General features: G+C 41.1%; 5 protein-coding genes across 5 annotated transcripts; 1 reads left to right on the forward strand and 4 right to left on the reverse strand.

The window, feature by feature from the left end:
* Positions 1–13,822: 13,822 nt before the first annotated feature.
* Positions 13,823–14,981, reverse strand: LOC116733465 (histone H2B 1/2-like). The gene has a single exon (XM_032584322.1). It carries the CDS (start codon positions 14,482–14,484, stop codon positions 14,110–14,112), a length of 375 nt encoding a protein of 124 aa, XP_032440213.1. The 5' UTR covers positions 14,485–14,981; the 3' UTR covers positions 13,823–14,109.
* Positions 14,982–15,094: 113 nt separating this feature from the next.
* LOC116733469 (histone H4) lies at positions 15,095–16,596 on the reverse strand. The gene has a single exon (XM_032584325.1). It carries the CDS (start codon positions 15,929–15,931, stop codon positions 15,620–15,622), a length of 312 nt encoding a protein of 103 aa, XP_032440216.1. The 5' UTR covers positions 15,932–16,596; the 3' UTR covers positions 15,095–15,619.
* A 92-nt stretch (positions 16,597–16,688) lies between these two features.
* On the reverse strand, positions 16,689–17,648 carry LOC116733472 (histone H1-like). Its single transcript, XM_032584329.1, has one exon. The coding sequence runs from the start codon at positions 17,362–17,364 to the stop codon at positions 16,738–16,740; it is 627 nt and encodes a 208-aa protein (XP_032440220.1). The 5' UTR covers positions 17,365–17,648; the 3' UTR covers positions 16,689–16,737.
* A 3,193-nt stretch (positions 17,649–20,841) lies between these two features.
* Positions 20,842–21,745, reverse strand: LOC116733464 (histone H2A-like). Its single transcript, XM_032584321.1, has one exon. It carries the CDS (start codon positions 21,578–21,580, stop codon positions 21,194–21,196), a length of 387 nt encoding a protein of 128 aa, XP_032440212.1. The 5' UTR covers positions 21,581–21,745; the 3' UTR covers positions 20,842–21,193.
* A 75-nt stretch (positions 21,746–21,820) lies between these two features.
* Positions 21,821–22,640, forward strand: LOC116733460 (histone H3). The gene has a single exon (XM_032584317.1). The coding sequence runs from the start codon at positions 21,943–21,945 to the stop codon at positions 22,351–22,353; it is 411 nt and encodes a 136-aa protein (XP_032440208.1). The 5' UTR covers positions 21,821–21,942; the 3' UTR covers positions 22,354–22,640.
* Positions 22,641–24,068: the final 1,428 nt, after the last annotated feature.

A 24,068-nucleotide genomic window follows, 5' to 3' on the forward strand; every position in this document is an offset into this window, starting at 1 on the left:
GCTGAGGATTCATAGTGACCATTTAGCCGATTAAATACCGGCTCTAACAGATTTCTGTGATTGTCAGAAAAGTCAAGTGGCGAGACGGTTCTGGGACTCAAACTCTAAAATCCACAACTTTCCCCACATGGAACAATGCAGCCGTCTACCTGTGTGTTGCAGAATCCTTGTGTATAAAAAGCTGGGATAAGTTTTCTTAAATGTTCACAGGCTACATTATTAGAGTACACATTTACCCATGAAGACTCATTTGATACAAAACGAGAAGCACAACTTAAATTATGCAGAGGTGGGAACTGTAGTCACATGACTTGGACTTGAATCAGACTTGAGCCGATTAATATTAAGACTTTAGAAATGACTTGGAAAAAATGTTCAGACTTGGATTTGAACCTGTTTACTTGAAAAGACTTGATATTTTACCCAAAATATAAAGTGTAAAACACATATTTATAAAGTAGACCCATATAATGTACAATGGTCATCATTTTGTTGGGCCACATCCTGGCAACAAGGGTCGAGTTGGGAATCCTGGGTTGGAGAATGATAGATGCTTTGTTTTGAAGTTGACGAGGGGGTTTCAGATGGATAAGTATGGGAATTCTTGGCTGCGGATTGGGGGGAAGTATACTGGAGGACACAGGGAATGGCGGTGTCTCCACAGACAAAACAAAAGTATCAGCTCCATGATTAAGTTTGCTCTAATGACAGGTTTTAAAACCTAATAAAATCAGATGTTCATTACCAGTTAGGACAAGAACATGGAATAGATTACCAGCTCAAACTACTGTATGCATTAGAACCTGCTACACCTGATTATAGACAGAATATCCAGCAAGAGAATGTTGTTAGCTCGACTCATTACCGTTTGAAACTTACAATGACAAGCATCACAATGCCATACCATATGCACCGAAGAATACTGTTTAATAAGACTCTGACACTGAACCATTTATGAGAATAAACGTCGCTGACAAACACTTTAATTTGTTTAATTCTGGCGCCACAAAAAAAGATTTTATGTAAAATCGACTTTTTTTGAACCCTATATACTTTTGTAATGTTATTCCTTCGTAAAAAAAAAAAAAAACATAGTTAGAGTGTTGATTTCAGTCTTTCATGCATGTTTGACAAATTCTTCAAGCTCCTGTGGCAACCATTTGGGGTGCCTAAACCCTTGCTCTCACAAAGCTTCACTTATTTCCACAAAGCTCCTCCTTGAAGCTGCAGTTTACAAGTTAGTGGGGTTCTGTCTCACAGAGCCCCTCCCCTTCCCCACTCAGTTCCACCAGGTGTTTGCTAACTGGGGCAGGCTGCGAGTGCTGAGCTCATTATATACCTGGTTTATGTTACTGGCAGACATTACTGACAATACTTAAACCACTATATTATATATACAGTATATAGCGCTTTCATGAATAGTGCTCACTACAGTGGACAGCTATCTAAAAGCCATTTCCTGTGCTTCTTGTGGATTTTTATGTTATAAATTCACACAGACCACTGAAGTGGACACTAATGCATCATAAAATACTCTAATAGTGTATTAGATAGTGTATTCTGTAGTGATCAGGCCATCAGCTGCAAATGCAAGAAATACATTTTTGTTAAATCCAATATGGCCGCCAGACAAACAAGCACGCCAACTGACCCGGTCCCCCCTTCTACCGTAGACGACTTTGCAGGTAAAAAAAAATATATTGTGACATCAGATAACCCTAAAGAACAATACTACTGATGTATTTTACAAATAACAACTGTGTATTTGGAGAAAATTACAATTGACCACCTGATTCACAGTATGGAAAAAAAAAAATCCTGACACAAAGGATCATAATTCATGCATTAAGGGGTTAAATATATTTTATTGGTCAACAGACATTTGATTTTTGGTCAAAATGCTTTGATATAAGTTGACTAGCAATTGAACAGGTTCTGCGTCTTTCTAAAACTGAAGTAAAAAAACAGCTCATAAAATAGGACTCAAAAGTTTGAAACTCAATACAGCACTTTGACCGACAAAAATAAAATCTAAAAACAAGTTTTGTTCCTCTTGAACAACTCTCTACATCAGTGCAACAGTTTGATCTACAAAATAAATAAAAATGATACTTTTCACATCTAACAGACGCCTTAGCTCCTCACTGATGACACAGTCTCACTTTCCAGCTCTGCATTCAGCAACTTACCAAACATGAAAAAAACTGAGGCAAAAAAGCCTAAATGGTTTTGTTTCCTATCATTTTCAGCCACAACATTTCACTAAAATATCTACTGATATGTGTTATTGTCTCTGCCTCCCTTTGACTCTATGTAGCCTGATGACCCTGCATGGATTCATGTATTTACAACAGACACTACAGTAATGTACAGTATCAGAATGTGAATTAACTAAATATTAAAAAAGTATGTTTTTTATCATACAGAATGAGAATTTAAGCAACTTAACAATTTTCAGATGTATACATTATTATAGTACATCGCAACTTTATTTTCTGTGTAACCCATTTCTGAAATCTCCTAATTATTACCCTTATAGTGTGGAAATAATGAAAAAAACTATTGAAACGTTGAAAGAAATCAACCTGACATCAGTCCTCACCTGTTCTCCTTTCTGGTTCTACTATAATTAATTATTTTTTTAATCCACCAGCAACTTCTGTCTAGAGTCCATGGAATAGTCGTTCAAAACACCAATAAAACAAATTACATGGTTTATGACAAACTAGAACTGGAACTTTTATGTCTTTTTCTCTGACCGTTCCCCGCCGTGTTCCTTGGGATTCATGAAGATCTTTGGTCTCTCCATTCTCTGAAAATCCTCTGATTCAGTTATGAAACAAATGGATTGATGCTGACATTACAGACAATACAACTATTTCCATATAAAATGGCCTCAATTTGTTTCAACTAGATGTGATTATTTGGTGTCAGAGCCAAGGGACTAGGATCACCTGAAACTAAAAAAGTAAGAGCAAAAAACAAATAACCATGAACCAAAATGTATTTATTCTACAGAAAGAATAAATCAGTCACCCTAACACTGTATAACTGAGGAGGCTGGTTGGTCAGTGTGGTAGATTTCTCAAACACTGGCATCATCATCATTCCAAAGATGAAGGAAAACTCTGTGATGTCACAACTAGTCATGCTTGTGATGTCATCAGCACTGTATGTATGTAACAAACTGCTACCTTCTTGTCATTGCTTCCTGCACTACTGACGAGTTCAGACGTACGCAAAGCGCTTTTTATAAACATGTCTAGGGATAATTACTCCAACAGTGAGAAAACTGAACAAGGCTGGGTAGAAAACAGACCGTCTCCCATTGAAATGCAGAGAGAGATCCAAAGACTTGGATCTATTTTGGAAAAGGAGAGAGCGAGGTTGTTTGATGTGACCCAAAAGCTGGAGACCACCCAAAAAGAACTGGAGGATACAAAGAATGAGCTACAGACACAGAGAACAATCAAGAAGATTTTTATGAAGAAGACATTAGAGTTAAAGGCACAACTAGACACAGTTAACAGTCCAGCGACTCTCAGCCCTGCTGACATGATGCAGCTGGAGCATGATGATGACAAGGAGAATTCATACAGAAACCTAAAGTGGAGGTATGAAGCGGATGTTTCTGCGCTAAGACAACAAAACAAGGATTGCCAGCTCGAAATAACTCGTTTGAACGAAGCACATCTGGAAAAAGCCAAGAACGACCTTGAGCTCATCAACACACTGAGAGCAGAAAAGGAAGATATGGACCAGAGAAGGAGAGAAGAGTTGTCTGTCCTGCAACAACAATCCAATAAGACAATAATACATCTAAAGAGTATTCTGGATCTGGCTACTATTTCTTTTGAGGGACTTAAAGCCAGACATGAAGTCGAAGTTTCTGGCCTGATGCAGCAGGCAGACATATTTAAGCAGGATGTAGCTAAAGAGAGGGAAGCTTCCTCGCTAAAAATCATGGAGCTTGAAGCTGAAAAGGAAAATCTTATAAAAGAACTAACTGCCTTCCAGAAACTGCACTCTGCCTGTGAGTTTAGTTTCAAAACGGAGCAGGAAAAAATTAAATCTGACCTTCAAGACGGAAATGAATTTGGACCTCCAGGAGAAAACATGGCAAAGTGTCAAGAAGGAAATGAGGAAGACAATTCTGACTCTGCAGCCAAAAATCAGGACCATCACTTAGAAGAAACACTGGAAGAGGACATTGATGTTCCTCATGGATCTAACAAGGAGGCAAATGATTTTGTTGTAGAGAGAGAACCTGAGGCCACAGACATGAGAGACAGCTGTGTGCAAAATCAGTCAGAGGAACCAGTGGAGGCAGTGGGCAAGAAAACATCCGTGTGGAAGAGGGTACAAGACAGTTTTAAGCTCAAAAAATCACAACAGAAGAAGAGCAAGAAAACGTCATAATAGAGCAACTAGGAGAAAATGTCTGAACCGTTTGCAAAACCCCAAAATAAATCTCTTATTTTAGAGCAGAAAAAAAAAATGGCCGTGGGTTTTCTCCGGGTGCTCCGGTTTCCCCCAGATTTCCAAAAACCATGTAAATTTTGATGATTGCCCAATGTAACGTGTCCTCAATAAAGGTCATTTTAATTTCTATCAAATTTAATTTGCAAACGGTTCAGATTGGAGAAACATTTGTGGAGAGAAAAGAAAACCTCTAAAACAAGCAACTAGTTAAAAGAGTCCAGGTCAGAACCATTTTCAAAACCCCAAATTACATCTCATATTTTAGACAAAAAAAAAGGTCACCACGGTGATGCAGTGGTTAACACGACATCTTCACAGAAAAGAGGCCTTTGTTCTCAACCAGGCGCCTCTTTCTGTGGGAGTTTGTCTGTTCTCCCCGTGTTAGTGGAGGGTTTTCTCCGGGTGCTCCGGTTCCCCCCAGGATTTCAAAAATGATGTAAATTGGGGTGATTGACTATAATGAACATTGTCCTCAAGAAAGGTAGTATTAATTTCTAGAAAACTGAATTTGCAAACGGTTCAGATTAGAGAAACATAATGTCAGGTGAGAGTTGCTCTCCACAGGTTGCTCTCCACAAGTTGCTCTCCACAGGTTGCTCTCCACAGGTTGCTCTCCACAGGTTGCTCTCCACAGGTTGCTCTCCACAGGTTGCTTTCCACAGGTTGCTCTCCACACGTTGCCCTTTGTCACCAGTGTCTAGATGCAGTCAAGGTTTTGATGGGATCCGTTTTAGTTGCCTTAGCAGAAAAGATGTTGCAGTTTTTTTCCAAATAATCATGTAAGTGGACTAATGTTGTTGTATCCACAAAATGTTGGCTAGATGATGACTAGTTAATTCATACCAATATATCATGAAATGCCTGTTAACATGAATATTAATGTTGCTGTTAACCCATGTAATATTCCTTGATAGATAGTTGTTGCCAGGAATAAACCCAGTTCTCTTTATTTTCTTTGCAAAAGTTGTTCTCATTGTTGCTTTTGATATATTTCAAAGAAATGTTTATTGTCACAACAGAAGGAGCAAAGAGTCAGAGAGGAGACAACAGACCAGAGGTCAGCAGCAGGACCATGATGTAGGATCTTCTGTTACCTGAGAATAATTTGCTTAAGACGAGCAAATTATTACTTATTAATAATTTGTTTATTACTAAGATAAGTAATAAGCAAATTATTACTTACCTTAGTAATAATCTGCTTATTACTAAGATAGGTAATAAGCAAATTATTACTTATTAATAATTTGTTTATTACTAAGATGAGTAATAAGCAGATTATTACTTACCTTAGTAATAATCTGCTTATTACTAAGATAAGTAAAAGCAAATTATTACTTATCATGCAGATAAGTAATAATTTGCTTATTCCCTAATTTCCACCCATACAAACACAAAACCAACACAATGCTTATGACCCACACAAATACAGGCTACAAGCACACAAATGTTGACACGTTGTGTGTCTGACCCACACAAAGACAAACACACACAATGCGACACAGCCACACACACAAACATATATTCATACATAGCCTATTTCTTACAAATTACACTAAGTTATAAAAATAGTCAAATAAACCTTACCTAGTAGATATGAACTCTCCTCTTGCCGGTTCTCAGGCTCAGATTCTGTCTGTGACACCCAGAGGAGGTGAAATGATCTGTTACACAATGAATTTGTGTGACAGATTTTGTTTAATTTTTAGCTTCACATTTAGATATGGAAAAAGTTTGAGTCACAAAAAAACCCAAAGCAGTTTTGAATCTGAACTCAGATCCAGAACCTCACAGCATTCTGGGAGATGTAGGCAGAGGCATGACTTTAGCAGTTCTTCCTCGCTCTCTCTTTGGTTACCTAGCAACTTAGCCATTCTTTGGTTACCTAGCAACGACCTTTTGCGTAACTTGCGCAGCAGCAGTTTCAGGTTTAGCCACTGTGCCTCATAACTGGAAAAAAAATTTAAAAAACAAACATGTGGGGATGTTCAGGGAGAGAAACTAGCATCATGCTAAACAGTGGACATGAGGTGATTTCCCACATTATCCATTATTAGTCGTTATCGTGAGTTAAAATTTTCACGAAAATAAAATGTTTGTTCTTTGTGGCGCATCTGTATCTTATTTTGAAGGGATGTGTTAGCATAGCGAACGCGCTGGCGTTAGGGCAGCGGTCGCCACGAGATGAGTGGAGTTGTAAGTCTTAAGTCTGGTTCACACGATTTAAGGATTGTAGGCCGATTTTCCAAACTTCTGTGACCACGCAGGACACGAGCCGATGCAACGTTTCCACGTTTCTTGTCCAGGACTCCACTTTCAGACGACAAGGATTCATTCACAGAGAAGGCGAGCAACACCTCGTCACACCGAACAAATGTTAAGAGTTTTAACACGAAGTGAGTTTTAACTTCGTGCATTTTAGAGGGTCAACAAACTTGTAACATGGTTGAGAGAAATTCAACAAGCTCAAACCCTCTTTCTACTTCTTTGTCATTTTTACCGGCGGGTGACATCTAACGGTAAGATGTATTATCGCCATCTGAACCAGAGGATCTCCCTTTAATCTAAATTCTTATAATCCTGTTTCCTTCAAAAATTTAATAACTGATTTAGTTATTTTATGTTTAATTAATACCTTATTAAGTTTTAATGTCTCTATATCATATTTCTTAACTTCTTGTTTTAGCTTCTCTCTACTTAATATTTACTTTTCACAATGAATTATTACATGTGCTACTGTTTCCATATCCATATCCACACTCACAACTACCTGTTGGATGTTTACCTATCAAGTGTAAAGTTTTATTTAATCCAGTATGTCCGAGCCGCAATCTTGTCATTCCTGCTTGTTCTTTTCTTAATTTTCTCCCATTAATTCCATATTCCTTACTTTCTTTTGTCTATGAAATAAATGACGACCTTTAGTTCCTTCCTCCCACAATTGTTGCCATTCAGATTTCATTTTGCCCGTAGTAATTGATTTTATTTCAGATTTACAATACACTATTTCCATACTTCTACTTTGTTTTAAGTAAACGATTACTAAGCTCTACCCAGATGTGGATCTGAACAAGCCGTGTCCTACTTGCCAACCTCAGAAAGAAATCCAAATGAGAAAACAAGAAATGAAGATGTGGTAACAACCGCAGCACAGGAATAATAACATCAGTTCAGCTAAAGGCATTAGGATGGTTTCATCTTAATGACTGATAATCCACACTAATGCATTAATGAATGGTTGACATTTTCTCATGTAAAAATACAACATTTAGTTAGAACAGCCTATCGTTACACAGAAACCTCACTCAGTATTTCAGAAAAGCATTTTGAGTTATCATTGTTTATGTTTCTATGTTTCGTTTATGTTCAAGTAACAAGAATTTAACACGTCACCAATTTTCAAAGTAAATATCTTTTGAAGATGAAGCTGACGTGACATTCTTCCATTGAGTCCAGGTATAAAAGGAAATTAAACCCTAGTTTTATGGTAAGAGAATAAAAAATATTTTTCTGTTCAAGAGACCAAAAACTGATCTGGTCTTAATTTAAATTGAACTTAAACTGAAGTGCCACAAATTACTGGCAAGCTGTTCAGTTATTATCTGGTGCTACTTTTATTATGTTTCTTTTTTTATTATTGCAACATGTTTAATAACACAACGGGGAAAAAAAACTAATTTACTCAAAAATGACCAGCAGAGGGCGACAAAACGCAGCTCAACTGGAAGAACCACATTAACTGGTCTTATGCAATGCAATCAAAGAAGCAAACTCAAGAATAAAATCTCCATTGCAAATGTTTTGGGTTGGGTGTCACTTTATGCTGCAGTGGTAAGAGTAAACAGAAGATCTCTGAAAGGGGCGATTCATAAAAACACAATAAAGAGGCTGAGATGGGGGTGTTAGAAAATGAGAAAAATTAAAAAATAAATAAGGTGAGATTAGACATAAAATTCTTTGGCTGATGATCTTCTTGGTGAATCATCCTTTTCACTGAGTTCAAATGTAAAAAAAACAAAAAACAATAATAATGTCATTATTAGACGTCGTTAAATGTTTTCCTTATGAACAGAGCAAGTAATTAAGGCAAGACATGATAAGTTGAAGAGGATCCTCCTCACTCCCAGTTCAAAATAGATCAAGCAGATGGTTTAGAGCCAGTTTCTAAATGTGACTGATGTGTGTCTAACTTCTGGAAAAATACTTACTCTCTATAAAACCTATCAAAAACACTTGTATTAATTTATTTGTTTTTGAGTATTCTCATAGGTAAAGTTACACGTACGTATGAGTTGAAATACAGGACAAATACAAAACTTACATTTATGCACATTTACTGACTTAACTTAGATGTCTACGCACGCATTTTTAATTGACAGTAGTCTTATCTCATACATTACTCCTTGTGTTTCCATAGCAATGTTAAAGAAAAATTATTATTTTTAATGCTTGATACAGTTAATCTACGACATGTGTAACAGTTATAGCCAACACTTTAATTTGGAATAGTTTCTGTTGAGCAGTTGGGAATTCAGCAGACAAAGCAGGGCCTTTTTGCCTCCCCCGCTGAAGACAGAGCAATAAATTTGCATTCCGAAAAGGGGGAACAGACTTCTTGGCGCCTCTCGGCCAGGTCGGACGGAGATGGGCACGAAGTGGTTAGATAAAAACCAGACATCGGAGCTGTAAAGAAGGGGAGTTTCCGGGAGTTTCTAAGTTTCTAATTGGTCAAAGAACGGAACGCCTTGACTGCATATATTAAATAGGGAAACACCTCTTTCATTAAAAAGTACAGGTCAGCAAGCCAGCAAGAGAGGTTTTTTCATCTTTTCCTCCACATTTTGGGCGCCTTTGTCTGTCTTTTGTGTTTCGTGTTGTCTGTTCTCTTGTCTGTATAAAATGTATATCTCTGTACCTCTGCAGCTTTGTTGTCGATTGCTTTGTATGAGATTAAACTCCGTGATCTGTGACGTCAACACGTTTTGTTGTTGTTTCGTTTTACCAGCACGCGGTCGCTGCACGTCGCTGCACGGAGAGCGTCACTCGCCAAGGACTCGGAAGATCCCGGGCAAGATTAAAGAGGAAAAGAGCCAAACGTTTTGTCCAAAGCTAGCATATAATGATCCTCATTTTTTAATAGCAACTAAAACAAACAAGAACCTGACACAGGTCGTGTGACATCATCATGTCATCGGTGTTCTCATCGATGATGTCATAAAGGTTCAAGCGATTATTATTATCATTTGCAATACAAGAATTCTCAGTTTGCTTTTCAACGGCGTTGGAGGTACAACACTTTGATAGAGAGACGATTTCGGACGGTGATTTTAGAAACCATTTCAACTGCAGTCAAGATGATTTTTACTATCGGTTGGGGCCTTGGGTATCTTGTCACGAAGGGAGTAGAGAAGTTCCTGGGATATCGGACAAAAGATGAAGACCTTTCAGCAGAGAGCTCAACTGACAAAAGTTCAGAACACTTTGATTTTGACGTCGTCGCCGAAGACGATGTAAAACACAGTGGTGTTTCAAAGGAGAGCTCATCTGAAGATGAACGATATAAGTACTTCGGATTTGAAGATTTCGTTGAAGACTGTGTAAAACACAAGGATGTTTCTGCAAAGAGCTCATCTGAAGATGAACAACATAAGTACTTCGGATTTGAAGATTTCTTTGAAGAATGTGTAAAACACAAGGAGCTTTCTGCAGAGAGCTCATCTGAAGATGGAATATTTGAGTACTCAGGTTTTGACATTGTCTCCGAAGACGAAAAACACAGTGATGGTTCTTCAGAAAGCTCATCTGAAGATGGAATATTTGAGTACTCTGATTTTGACATTGTCGCCAAAGACAACGTAAAAGACGATGATGGAACTTCAGGAGAATTCGAAGAGGATATGACAGGGAAGTACTTGGGTTTTGACATTTTTCCTGAAGATCAGAAGGACATCGATGCTTCCTCTAAAGTTGAGGAAGTTACCACCAACACATGTTTGACAGTAAAGACATCTGGAGACACTGCTGCTTTGGAAAGCATCGGTCTTCCTGAAAACAAAATGGAGCTGGAATTTGAAACCTTCTCTGGGGACACAGAAATTAAAAAATACACAGACCATTTTGAGAACCTGGACACTAAAGATACGGATGATTCACCAAAGGAAGTTGAGTCTGGAAGCAGAAATGATGCAAATGTTGTGCCACATTTTGATGAAGTGTCTGAGCTTTCTTCATCAGAAGAATGGTCTTCAGATGAAGAAAGCTCTGAAGATGATGTTGAATTTGACCCTGACCATAACGACAGAATTTATACTAAGAACATTGATGCTACCTCTAAGGATGAGGAAGTTCCTGCTGGAAGCCCAAATGCTGAGGATATGTGGACAGATTTTGGAGAAGTGTACAAGTTTTCTTCATCAGAGGAATCGTCTTCTGAAGAAGAAAACTCAGAAGATGGAAATCAGAATGACACCAATGATTTCGACGCCATGGATGTAAATATTTACCCAGGAATGTACTTTTGCAAATTCTCCAACTCCTTTTTTAACAGCTGGATGAATGCCACAATGCAAAGCATCATGAACTTGACTGTTGTAAGAAGGTTTGTGGCTCAACATCCTGAGGAGATTTCTGAACTTTTTTCAGCGACACCATTGTTTGCGAGATGTTTCTTCACAGCAATGTGCCATCCAGGACGAGACTTTCCTCCACATGAAATCTTTGCTGTTCAGAATGAACTCATTGATATTCTGAAGATTAAAGATGTAAAACATCAGGACAGGCCTGGAGTCCTTTTGTTTTACATGTTGCACTATCTGGCGGAGTGTGGCATCTACACAAACGCTAAGCTATATACAACTGACTACTGTGAACAATGTCAGAAGTGTTCACGAATTATTCGTGACCTTGGTCCTGTCATTCCTCTGCCAAAAGAACAAGAAAATGACACCACATCAACTCTTCTGGAGGATTATTGGAGTGGAATTTCAGAAAGTTGCAACACCTGCAGGTTCAGCAAAAAGAGGAATTGCTTTTTTAATGACACTGATGTGATGACTCTGATACTGCCATGGCCGGACAGTCCAGATGATAGCAGACATCCTGTGATACCTGACCCAGCCCTTGAAGTCCCTGTAAAAAATGGAACTCAGCTATATCATCTGTCCTCCATCATTTGCTGGAGACATTCAACTACTTCTGATACCAGCAGCTTTTACACATATCTGATGTGTGGAGAACTGGTGTTTAAGGCAGAGGATGAGCGGGTATCACTGGAAAAGATCGACTGTGGAGCTGACGTTTGCAGCAATGGATACATCTACATCTACGAAAAAGCCACAGAAGGACAGGATGAATACAGTGTAGGGCTCAAAGTGACAACTGACCAATAACAAAGATAGTGCTTCAGATGCCCAAAACAAGTCTGAAAAACGAAACACAACAAGGGTGGGTGGAGGGGCGCAGGACGGGGGGCCAGAGTCCAAAAAACAACCCAACAGGGTGGGCGGACACACAGGAAGGAGCCAAGAGTCCAAAAACAACAGAAAACAAACCATCAGGGTGGGCAGAGGCACAGGAGATGGAACCCGTGGGAAAAGTCCGGCGGGCGTCCATCGCGTGGGAGGTCCGGCAGGCGTCCATGGCACCGGAGAAGGTCCGGAGGACATCCACTGGGGACGGGAACCAGGAGGTGCGGCGTAAAGACAGAGACAGCACGATGACACCAAATGAGACGAGGACCTGACAAGGGTGGGTGGAGGGGCGCAGGACGGGGGGCCAGAGTCCAAATAACAACAAAAAACAACCCAGCAGGGTGGGCGGAGACACAGGAAGGAGCCGAATGTGGGTCCGGCGGGCAAAGTCGGTGCTGGGGCCGGGCCCCTGGAGGCTGGTCCGGAGGTCGACATCAGCACAGAGGCCAGGCTGCGGGACGCGGGTCCGCCAGGCGACGTCGGCGCAGGGACCGGGCCACAGGAGGCGGCGACAAGGAGTCTCTGGGAGAATCTGGAGGAGCACTAGGAGGCTGGTTCTCGGGAGGAGCACTAGGGGGCGACGAGGAAACATTGGGAACACTAGGGAGCTTGGAGGAGACGCTGGGAGCTCGGAGGGAACGCTAGGGAGCTCCCTAGCTCCCAAGTAAACCTGCTGCTGCTGCTGTTGCCCAGCAACAAACACACAACGGCTCTTTTAAGAGCCACACACTCCTTCATCATGAGAGCATCAAATCCTCTTTAGCACATTGTTTGTTGTTCTAATAGGTTTAAGTTGTACATCATTTCGTCCAGCGGTGTCTTAAAGTCATTTACAATGGAAAGTCAAACTACTTTGTGGTGATGGGAATTTCGACTCTTTCTAGAGAGCCGGTTCTTTCGGCTCCCAAACTGCCCTTAATAAATTCTCATCTCCAGTTCCATATACAATATTTGTAAATAGGAATGTTTCATAATAAATCCTCTTTCATTCAGTGTTATACAACCTTAATTTTATGCATTATGTTATGAAAGCAGACATTATGTTTGTGTACCATTTTTAATGAATCTTTATATCTTTAACAAAAACAAATGAACAGAATAGTGCAAAGAAATCAGACCCATAGTTATTCAATCTTCTAAATTACACTGCTCAAAAAAATAAAGGGAACACTTAAACAGGTGTTTAACACTTAAAGTGTTCCCTTTATTTTTTTGAGCAGTATATATTTAATCTTCAGCCAGATGTTCTTCTCTTACAGCTCATTATGGGCATTTTAAACACATACCAATCAAAAACGTTTTATTTTGATTTTTCTGACAACAGCAGTGCTTTATTTTTTTTATTTTGGACTCTGACTGCAGCTTCTGTACAGTGGAAAGAAAATGCTGTTACATTTATTACTGTCATATGCAGAAAAAAAGGTGTTATACAACAAAAGCTGAAATAATGCCGGACACTTTTCATAGTGATGATCAGATTTGGGCCAGTGAGAAATTTTAGGATGGCCAATACACCAATACTGGTCCTTCTGCTGACTCTGGTAGAGGTCAGTAGTGATTGGCCCTCTGAAGCCCCGCTTCAGGCTTGTGTCGTCTTGTTGAAAACCACGTGACTGGCAACAAACGAGGCCTCGCAGTGCATGGGTCACGTGACTGCTTCATTTTGCGTGTCGGTTTTCAAAATAAAGGCGTGATGAGCCGCTGGTTATTGTATTTGATCGCATCAGGGGAGGATTTGTCTTCAGCAGTGGCCGAAATAAAAGGAACCTTTTCTAGTTCATGTGCATTAATGATTTTGATGATGGCACTCATCAAAGTGTAATGTTTGTTATTAATTTTCTCAATGGTTGATTATGGTATATTTTATGACATTATATTTGTGTTTTTATTATGTAAAGCTTTGAAACCGCAATGTTGTTGAAATGTGCTGCACAAATGAACTTGATTGAAAAGGAGCCAGCGAGAAGAAAAAATCTGACATCTAATACTTTGAGATGATCATTCACAAGATTCTTAAATAAAAAAGAATTAAACCTTCACCTCCAAAATTTCCACTATTTCTTTGTTCTGTAAAAATATATCAGTCATGATCAGAGCTCTCCAGATGCAGTGAGTGGCTCTTAAAAGAGCCGTTGGGTTGGAGCATCAGCAGCAGAGCTGGTTACTTGGAGCTGGTGTATTTGGTCACAGCCTTGGTTCCCTCGGACACGGCGTGCTTGGCCAGCTCACCGGGCAGCAGGAGGCGCACAGCGGTCTGGATCTCCCTGGAGGTGATGGTGGATCGCTTGTTGTAGTGAGCCAGACGGGAGGCCTCGGAGGCGATGCGCTCAAAGATGTCGTTGACGAAGGAGTTCATGATGCTCATGGCCTTGGAGGAGATCCCGGTGTCGGGGTGGACCTGCTTCAGCACCTTGTACACGTAGATGGCGTAGCTCTCCTTCCTGGTCCTTCTCTTCTTCTTGCCTCCTTTGCCGGCCGTCTTGGTGACCGCTTTCTTGGAGCCCTTCTTGGGCGCGGACTTGGCGGGTTCGGGCATGTTGTCTCTGGAAACTTACAGCAGACGAATGAGCTGCTGGAGAGGAAACAGCTGATATTATACATGCTGTATGGAAATTGAGCTGCAGCGTCGCCTGGCTGTGATTGGACGGCCCAGTGGATCAGGAAGTATTTGAATTGAAGCCACGTGATGACAAAGAAAGGGCGGGAATCGAGAACGTTCTCCAGAAAAGTGAAACCATAAAAGCAAACACTTCAAATTTTCACTGCTTTTCAGGTTATTTTGTTGCTTGTTCTGTGCGCGTTTGTTGAGATACAGAAACTTTTTCAAGATTTATGTAGAAACAAATTCTATAAAAATTCTGTATTTCTCATAAACAGCAAGAAATGCTGTTATGCTTCACTTTTACCAAAATAAACTGATTTAATAAATTCTTATTAAAAGCCACAGAGAGCTAAAACCACTGAAAACTCATTTGAAAATAAAACATACACATAATCTTTTGTTTTTTGTTCAGAAACGGTGAGTAGAACCTCCTAATTTCACTTCATCTTTTTTTCAAATTTAAAACAAAACATAAAATGTTTGGCCTACAAAAGAAAAAGACTTTACCCTGGATAAAAGATAAAAGTTAATCTTTCATCATGTCTTAATCTGCATGTGATTAATTTATTCTTTCAATAGAATTTTTTAGGGTTCTTCCAAAAGAAATATAATTGAAAATTAAAATTCCATAAGAAACTAACTTGTAACAATTCTGTTGTTTTTCTTTAAGACTGAACTTGTAGTCTCTCTACATCACACAGTGTAAAGTTCTTCCTCTACATTTCATGAGAATACATTTACATTTAAATTCACTTTTGATATTTTAGTTTAAATATCTCCCTGTGGATTCACTGATACAGCAGAATAGTCTAATGAGTTCATGTATTGCCAGTTTAACCATCAAACCTTCAGTAAGAAAAATCAGTGGAAACAAAACTTTACATTTTGTGTGAACAAGCAGCTATAATTCTTTGTTTTGTCAGATTAATATTAATATAGATACATTTTTACACTCATAGGTCGCTTATGGAGAGATTTGGTTGCATCAGACAGAAATTCAGCTCATGAGCCGATCAGTGTTTGGCCCTGAAAAGGGCCTTTGTTTGGTCGAGTGAGCAAAGTTGTCGGTTTAACCCCCGAAGCCGTACAGAGTGCGGCCCTGCCTCTTCAGAGCGTACACCACGTCCATGGCGGTGACGGTCTTCCTCTTGGCGTGCTCGGTGTACGTGACGGCGTCACGGATGACGTTCTCCAGGAAGACCTTGAGCACACCGCGGGTCTCCTCGTAGATGAGACCGGAGATCCGCTTGACTCCCCCGCGGCGAGCCAGACGGCGGATAGCGGGCTTGGTGATTCCCTGGATGTTATCGCGGAGAACTTTACGGTGCCGCTTGGCGCCTCCTTTACCGAGACCTTTGCCTCCTTTTCCTCTGCCGCTCATTTTGTTTTCTTCTTCTGTGGAAACACAAAGACGAATGTGAGCGCGAGCTGCGGAGCGTCGCTTTTTATGTGTGAGCTGCGGACCTATGAGGAGCCGAGCTCAGCAGCTCCTCCTACAAGCCAGATTGAGAACGTTCTTTTTAAAGCAATAATTGAACTTTGATGAAATGAAATTATTGGGTGACTCAAACTCCGCTCAACAGAGTCTGAAAGGAACAAACATCAAATCAATGTAGTTCTACTGGCTGTCATGTGAAGTTTGTGTTGATGCTTTTGTGCAGCTGAGGAACATGTGAGGGATTTCTGAACCAACTTTCACTCCATTTAACTTGTGACTGATCGACATGAAAAGTTCATTTTATATATGATGTGGCTGTTTAAACATTGTGACTTTCCTGATTCATGGTGACAGGAAGTGAGCGCTGTGTGAGCCTTTTGCTGGCTTTCCATCTATTCATTTGTGAACAGTGAAGTAATAAGCAACGGCCAAAGACTCGTGTAGCATAAAGACACTAGATGAGAAGAAAAAGAGTGAAAGTTGATGTCTTCCACATATACTGGTATCCAGCCAAATGAGGTGAATCCTTTCTGAGAAGTGGAAGTCCCATGACTGTTAAACTACTGTACAACATGTGGCAGCTACATTAATTAATTAATAAGCCATATAGTTATAAATTGGTGTAAAAGTGTTGAAGTTGCGTGTATGAAGCAGAATGTGGGTCAGTCAAAGTAAAGGACGAGCTCTTCAGCAGAATGTGTGTTGGCTCTTAAAAGAGCCTTTGGTGAGTAAAAAGCTGAAGCTGCTGTTTATTTCTTGGCCTTCTTCGCTGCGGCCTTCTTGGCTGCAGGTTTCTTTGCTGGACTTTTCTTGGCTGCGGCCTTGGGCTTCTTGACGGCGGCGGCCTTGGGTTTCTTGGCCGCGGCCTTCTTGGGGCTCTTGGCGGGCTTCTTGGCCGCTTTCTTGGCCGGAGCCTTCTTCGGGGACTTCTTGGCTGCTGCTGCCGCCGCTGCGGGTTTCTTGGCGGCGGGTTTCTTGGCCGCTGCGCTCTTCTTGGCGGCGGGCTTCTTGGCCTTGACGGGAGCCTTCTTCTTCACCACCTTCTTTTCCGGTTTAGCGGCTTTGGGCTCCTTGGCGAGCTTGAAGGAGCCGGAGGCCCCCGTGCCCTTAGTCTGGCTCAGGGTCCCTTTGGTGACCAGCTTGGTGACGGCGGTGTTGATGCGCTTGTTGGCCTTGCTCACGTCCACTCCTTTCCCGGCCAGCACCTTCTTGAGGGCCGCCAGGGACATCCCCTTGCGCTCCTTGGACTCGGCCACGGCGGCCACGATGAGTTTCGGGAGGCTGGGTCCGTCCTGCTTGGCCCGGGGAGCGGACTTCTTCTTCGGGGCTTTGGCCGGAGCCTTAGCCGGCGCGGCTGCTGGAGCTTCCTCTGCCATGTCTGTCGGGCTGTTTCGTTCCTCGGAACTTGTGGAGCTCAGAGCGGGAGGCGGGACTTATAACACACATGAGAACCGTGAAGAGACAACGCAGCCCGCTGCTCTGCTGCCGCCTCGAAAAGCGGCTCCACTTTGTGTTTTCTCCGCCGACATTGAGCCTCGAAACACTCCGAAAACAAACATCTTACAAGACCAAAGTTACTGAAGCAGGTAGAAAAGTCTCTCTCCTCCACGCTGAGCTCATGTTTGATGTCCGACAAGTTTCTCCTTCGTCCCAGGAGCCTTTAAAGCGGCCAGATTCTCGGTCTGTTTGCGCCGCTTGCGGGGAGTTTTCCTAGAATTTCGCCTCCGAAAACATCTAAAACCAAATTATACTAAAAGTAACAAACATGTTTCTGTTAGCAAAGACACCTGAGGACAGAATTAGAGGAAAATGGCAGCGGTGAAGTGATTTGTGGAGATAAAAGGAGACATTTTTCAGCGGATGTAAACACACCCTCAGGATCCTGCGTGAGACAAACTGTTGATCCTCTGGCATAAACTTCCTGTCTGCAGTAAATGAAGATTCAACAGCAGCTGGTCTGAAAATCACCTCAATATCCAGATTTCGTCAGAAAATGTTTTATTTTTTATTTTTTTATTGTATCTAAGGAGCTTATGCAGGGATTTACATATTTTTACTTTATCACAGTCAAAACTGGATGATTTCTAAAACATTCAGTTTATTAAAACTCCATCTTCTTTCTGACTTGTAGGTATGAAGAGTTTTTCCACACCAACCTAGAAAAAAATAATTCCTTCATACATGAAATAATCTGTAGACATGATAAACACCAAAAACACACACACACACACACACACAGATTTCTGGTTCATTGTGATTCTCCTGCCAGGAACTATTTCATTTTTCTCAATGATCTTCATATTATGTTACAGGAAACATGAGACAGATTCTACAATCATTATTAAATCATTTCTCATTTTATTACTTTCATTTACTTTTACTTTTATAGTGCACATCCACTATAAAGTCAGTACCAATGCTGAGCCCAAACAAAACAAATACAGGAAAAATGACCCAATTCCAGCTACTTAATTATAAAACCCTACAGGAAGTTATAAGTCAATAAGCTCCAGTTCCTGCTGTCTGGATGTTTTATCCTCACATTTCTTTAAGAAAGTTCTTCCTGTTGTTGCTGCTGATCTGATCCAGATATTAAACTCTTCGCTCTCATCAGGCGTTTTCCCCCAGGCTTTGAAAACAGCAGTAATCAAACCACTGATAAAAAAGAACAATCTGGACAAATCACTAATGCAGAATTACAGGCCGACCTTTGACCTCCCATTCATCAGCAAAGTTATTGAAAAAGCTGTGTGTAAACAATTAACTAGCTTCCTAACTATAACCAACCGCTTCGACTCCTGCCAGTCTGGTTTCCATGGTCACCACAGCACAGAGACCGCCCTCGTAAAAGTGTTCAATGACATCCATATAAATACGGACTGTGGCAGAACCACAGTGCTGGTTCTGTTGGACCTCAGTGTTGACCTTGACATATTACTGAATCGACTGGAGAGTTGGGTCGGACTCTCCGGTCCAGTGCTTAACTGGTTTGAATCCTACATAGAGAACAGGGATTTCTTTGTTTCAATTGGAAACTTCTCATCAAAGAGGTCAAAGGTCACATGTGGGGTACCCCAAGGTTCAATCCTAGGACCCCTTTTATTTCATATTTATATGCTCCCACTAGCTCAGGTTATAACAGGAAATAATATTAGCTACCATAACTATGCAGATGACACACAGCTCTACATTACGATGTCACCAGGTGACCTTTGACCCCATCCAATCACTGAACAGATGCTTAGAACAGATAAATGTGTGGATGTGCCAAAACTTTCTCCAGCTGAACAGAAACAAAACTGAAGTTATTATTTTGGACCTAAAGAGGAACCATCTAGAGTTATAGATCTAGAGTTCTAGATCTAGGGTTATAGATCTAGAGTTATAGATCTAGAGTCAATGCACAGCTTCAGTTATTACAGCGATCAGCCCGAAACCTGGGAGTAGTGATGGACTCTGACCTGAACCTCCAGAGCCACATAAAGACAGTTACAAAGTCGGCCTTCTATCACCTGAAGAACATTTCCAGGATTAAAGGACTAATGTCTCAGCCAGATCTAGAGAAACTCGTCCATGCGTTCATCTTCAGTCGTATTGATTATTGCAACAGCGTCTTCACAGGTCTGTCCAACAAATCAATCAAACAGCTGCAGCTGATCCAGAATGCTGCTGCTGGCGTTCTCACTAAAACCAGGAAGATAGAGCACATAACACCAGTTTTAAAGTCCCTCCACTGGCTCCCTGTAGCTCAAAGAATAGACTTTAAAAAACTGTTGTTAGTTTATAAATCACTGAACGGCTTAGCACCACAATACATTAAAGATCTGCTGTTGTTGTAACAACCTTCCAGAACCTCTCAGGTCTTCCGGTTCTGGTTCTGCTCTGCATCCCCAGAACCAGAACCAAACGAGGAGAAGCAGCTTTCAGTATCTATGCACCACAAATTTGGAACAAACTTCCAGAAAACTGTAAAACAGCTGAAACACTGACTTCTTTTAAATCTCAACTAAAAACCCACCTGTTTAGAATTGTATTTGAAATGTAATCAATTACAAATTTATTGATGGAACTTGACTTAATGATTGATTCTATATTGCATTGTGTTTCTGTGTCTTTATGACGTAAAGCACTTTGAAATGCCTTGCTGCTGAAATGTGATATACAAATCAAATTTGATTGATTGATTGATTGTTTATAGTTATTTCTTTGCTAGGATTTGATCAAATGAGGCTCTTGTTGCCAAAAACCCTTTCAGAAAGTTTTTCTGCTTTTAGCATCAAATCCAATCAAGATGGATTTTATCAGATTCACTTGAATATAACATCATAGTTTATGCATATGAAATAAATCACATGTGAAACAAGATCAATCTCTAATCAACCACATTGACTGTTCATTCTATGTTGCTCTTGTTCATTTTGTCCTTTGGTTTATTTCAGGATGAATTTAGAAGAAAAACAAAGACGTCATGAATTGTGAAGAAAAAGCAAAATAAAAGCAACACATGAAGACAAATCAGCTCATTAAATCCACCGACTTTTAGTTCTCTAGAACTTTTTCTCTGATTTGCTTGGATTGTTTTTTGGCAGCCAGGAATACAGAGTTAAACTTCCAGACATTCAGGCCCGTATAACACAATCGCTAAATATGTTGGAATGGCCCAGTCAAAGCCCAGATCTGAATCCAAACTATCTGTGGCAAAAGTTTAGAGAAATATATTTACAGACATTCTCTGAAGTGAATTGATATGTTTTGGAGAAAAAAGGGCAAAACAATTATTAAAATCCTAATCAAATCAAATCCTTATAAATGTTATTAGATGAAATTTAATATAAAAAACATTTTGCAAAGGACTGAAAGTTTAAATTAGGAAAATGTGTAATAACTGTTATATTACAGAGTGAAATAAAAGTTAAGAGAACTGCTGATGTTCAACTAGAGGTCAAGTTTTGTTGAGCAGATTAAACTATTTTATGATGATCTACAGTTTTTGCTTTGATGATTTAAAAGTTTGACATAAAACGTGTCTCTGATTTCAGGTCTAAGATCAGCAAGTTTATGAAATGAGCAACAATTAAACATTAAAATAGTGAAGAATATAAACAGAGTTTTTAGTGTTTTTGGTTGGAAGCAAAACTCTCATGATGAAGGAGTGTGTGGCTCTTAAAAGAGCCGTTGTGTGTTTGTTGCTGAGCAGCAGCAGGTTTACTTGGCCTTGGCGGCCTTCTCGGTCTTCTTGGGCAGCAGCACCGCCTGGATGTTGGGCAGCACTCCACCCTGAGCGATGGTGACTCCACCCAGCAGCTTGTTGAGCTCCTCGTCGTTGCGGACGGCCAGCTGCAGGTGACGGGGGATGATGCGGGTCTTCTTGTTGTCGCGGGCGGCGTTCCCAGCCAGCTCCAGGATCTCAGCGGTCAGATACTCGAGCACAGCGGCCAGGTAGACGGGGGCTCCGGCACCGACCCGCTCCGCATAGTTGCCTTTGCGCAGCAGCCTGTGAACGCGGCCCACCGGGAACTGGAGTCCGGCTCTAGAGGAGCGGGTCTTGGCCTTCGCTCGGGTTTTTCCTCCGGTCTTTCCGCGGCCACTCATTTCGTTGCTGCTTGTTTCTGGAGACGAGACTCGAGAAAATGTGACCAGCAGCGGCTGAAAGCTGCTTTATATGTCCGCGGAGAGGAGCGGGACGATGCTGGCGACCAACCAGAAAAGCTCCCAGCAGAGCGGGACGGAGAGGCGGACTTTTTGAACGCAGCTTCCTCCAATGAGCGGCGGACATTAAGCCGGGAGGCGACGCCTCTGGGCGGCGCTGAGCTCCAGGAGGAGCCGCTAACCAACCAGGATCCGGAGCGGAGCTGCAGCGTCACAGAGAGACGCCCAGAGCCGCAGCTTAAGAGCAGCGGAGCCTCGGCGGTTCGCCACATTTCTCTCCTGATCCCGAGCAGAGAAGCAGAATCATGGCCAGAACCAAGCAGACCGCCCGTAAATCCACCGGAGGCAAAGCCCCCAGGAAGCAGCTGGCCACCAAGGCAGCCAGGAAGAGCGCTCCGGCTACCGGCGGCGTGAAGAAGCCTCACCGCTACAGGCCCGGTACCGTGGCTCTGAGGGAGATCCGTCGCTACCAGAAGTCGACGGAGCTGCTGATCCGCAAGCTGCCCTTCCAGCGTCTGGTCCGAGAGATCGCTCAGGACTTCAAGACCGACCTGCGCTTCCAGAGCTCCGCCGTCATGGCTCTGCAGGAGGCCAGCGAGGCCTACCTGGTGGGTCTGTTCGAGGACACCAACCTGTGCGCCATCCACGCCAAGAGGGTCACCATCATGCCCAAAGACATCCAGCTGGCCCGCCGCATCCGCGGAGAGAGAGCTTAGAGGCTGCAGCTCCAACAAACACACAACGGCTCTTTTAAGAGCCACACACACCCAGTTTAACAGCTCTTCCTGTTGCATCTTAAACTTTCCTGCTTTATACAGACAAATCTGGAGAATTTTTTTTTTCTGTTCATACAGATCTACAAGTTTACTTTTTTCCTAAATGAAATAAGCCGTTTTATCTTATATCACCACCATTGTCCATAAAAACTGAATGTTGATCCATAACTTCAAGCCTGAATCTGATTTTTATGTCTATAGAAATAAGGTGGTTTTATTTCCTTTCAGTTTAAGGTCACATCTGAACCTCCATCACCATATGAAGGAAACATCACTTCAGTTTATATTTTTGCTCCTCTTCCTCATTTTATGTTCCCCATAACTAAATTTTGTAGTTAAACAATTTACTAGCTTTAGTATCACAAAGTACTAAAACAAGTGTTAAATTAAGCACCATATGTCCATGCAACTTAACTTAGATTATTAAATACAGTTCAAACTATTCTTCTATACAAAAGGTCTCATTGCTGCTTCCTGATTTTTTCACATTTTTTTAATCTATTTTGGCTCCAGAGCTGCTGCAGTTCAACTGAACTCATAATCAGAATAATGCAGTCATTTTCCTCTCTGCCTTTTTCCTCCAGTGACATATAACATTACAAAGACTTGGGACAAAATAAGTTTATTATTAATATTCACACGTAGAGTAAAAGTTTGACAAAAGTCAGACAGTGTGATCCAATCCAGTGGATCGAATCAAAAGAAGCTCAGATTAGTTCAAAGCAGCAAAACAGACCTTTGATTGAATCATTAATCTTTGGTGATGAGTTTCTTGCCTCAACCCGTCAATCTTTACCTACTTCTATAAATTCTACGTCAGATTCAAGTCAAGACTGTGATCCAAAATATATAAAATAAAATATTAAAATTCTAAAGCTAATTTTTCATTATTACAAAATCATAAAAAAAAACACACATTACAGATTGTGGCTATATGATTACATTTGAACTGCCAGTGACCAGAGTTATAACCAGATTTATATCGTACTAAGTTGAGATTAATAACTCAGAGTTCGGCCTTCTTTTTCTTAAAGACGTCTCCGTCAGGCTGCTCTCTCCATTTCAAGGTGGTTCCACTCGTTCCATTCTCATTCAGTCTGTCCTGCAGCTGGTGAGCGAAGTATGGGTTTGGGGGATGGGTTGATTAGATTGATTAGTGCTCCAAAGGACTGTACTTTTTTTTTTTAATCTTCAAACTTTACCTTTTTCAGGATGTTTGCCATCACAAGCGGATCGTTCAGATTGACAGAGTCCTCAGTCTTCAGTCTCAGCTTCACAAGCCGTTTCATTTCTACGTTTTAAACAAGAAAAATGAAGCTACACTTAAAACTGCAGCTCATGTTCTCCTACATGCACATCAATAAGTGAATACCATTTAAACACTTGCCTGGGAGGCTGTGGCAAACAAATGACCTTTTTGTTTCACATGAGCGAAACCTCCATTGCCCTGGACTCCATGTGACTCCACAAATGATTCTGTTGGAGCCTATTATGTTGAAAACTTTTGCCCAGTTTCTGTAGACAAATCTGCTCCCATCAGACCAGTGAAAGTTTGGATCTCTAAACAGACCAATCCATACAAAGGCCGGACTAGGAAGCAAACTTTGAGCTCTCTGGTTTTCTGTGTGGTTCCTGATGGTAGCCAGGTCTCTGAA

The sequence above is a fragment of the Xiphophorus hellerii genome, chromosome 14 (genome assembly GCF_003331165.1).
Source record: "Xiphophorus hellerii strain 12219 chromosome 14, Xiphophorus_hellerii-4.1, whole genome shotgun sequence".
Lineage (NCBI taxonomy): Eukaryota > Metazoa > Chordata > Actinopteri > Cyprinodontiformes > Poeciliidae > Xiphophorus > Xiphophorus hellerii.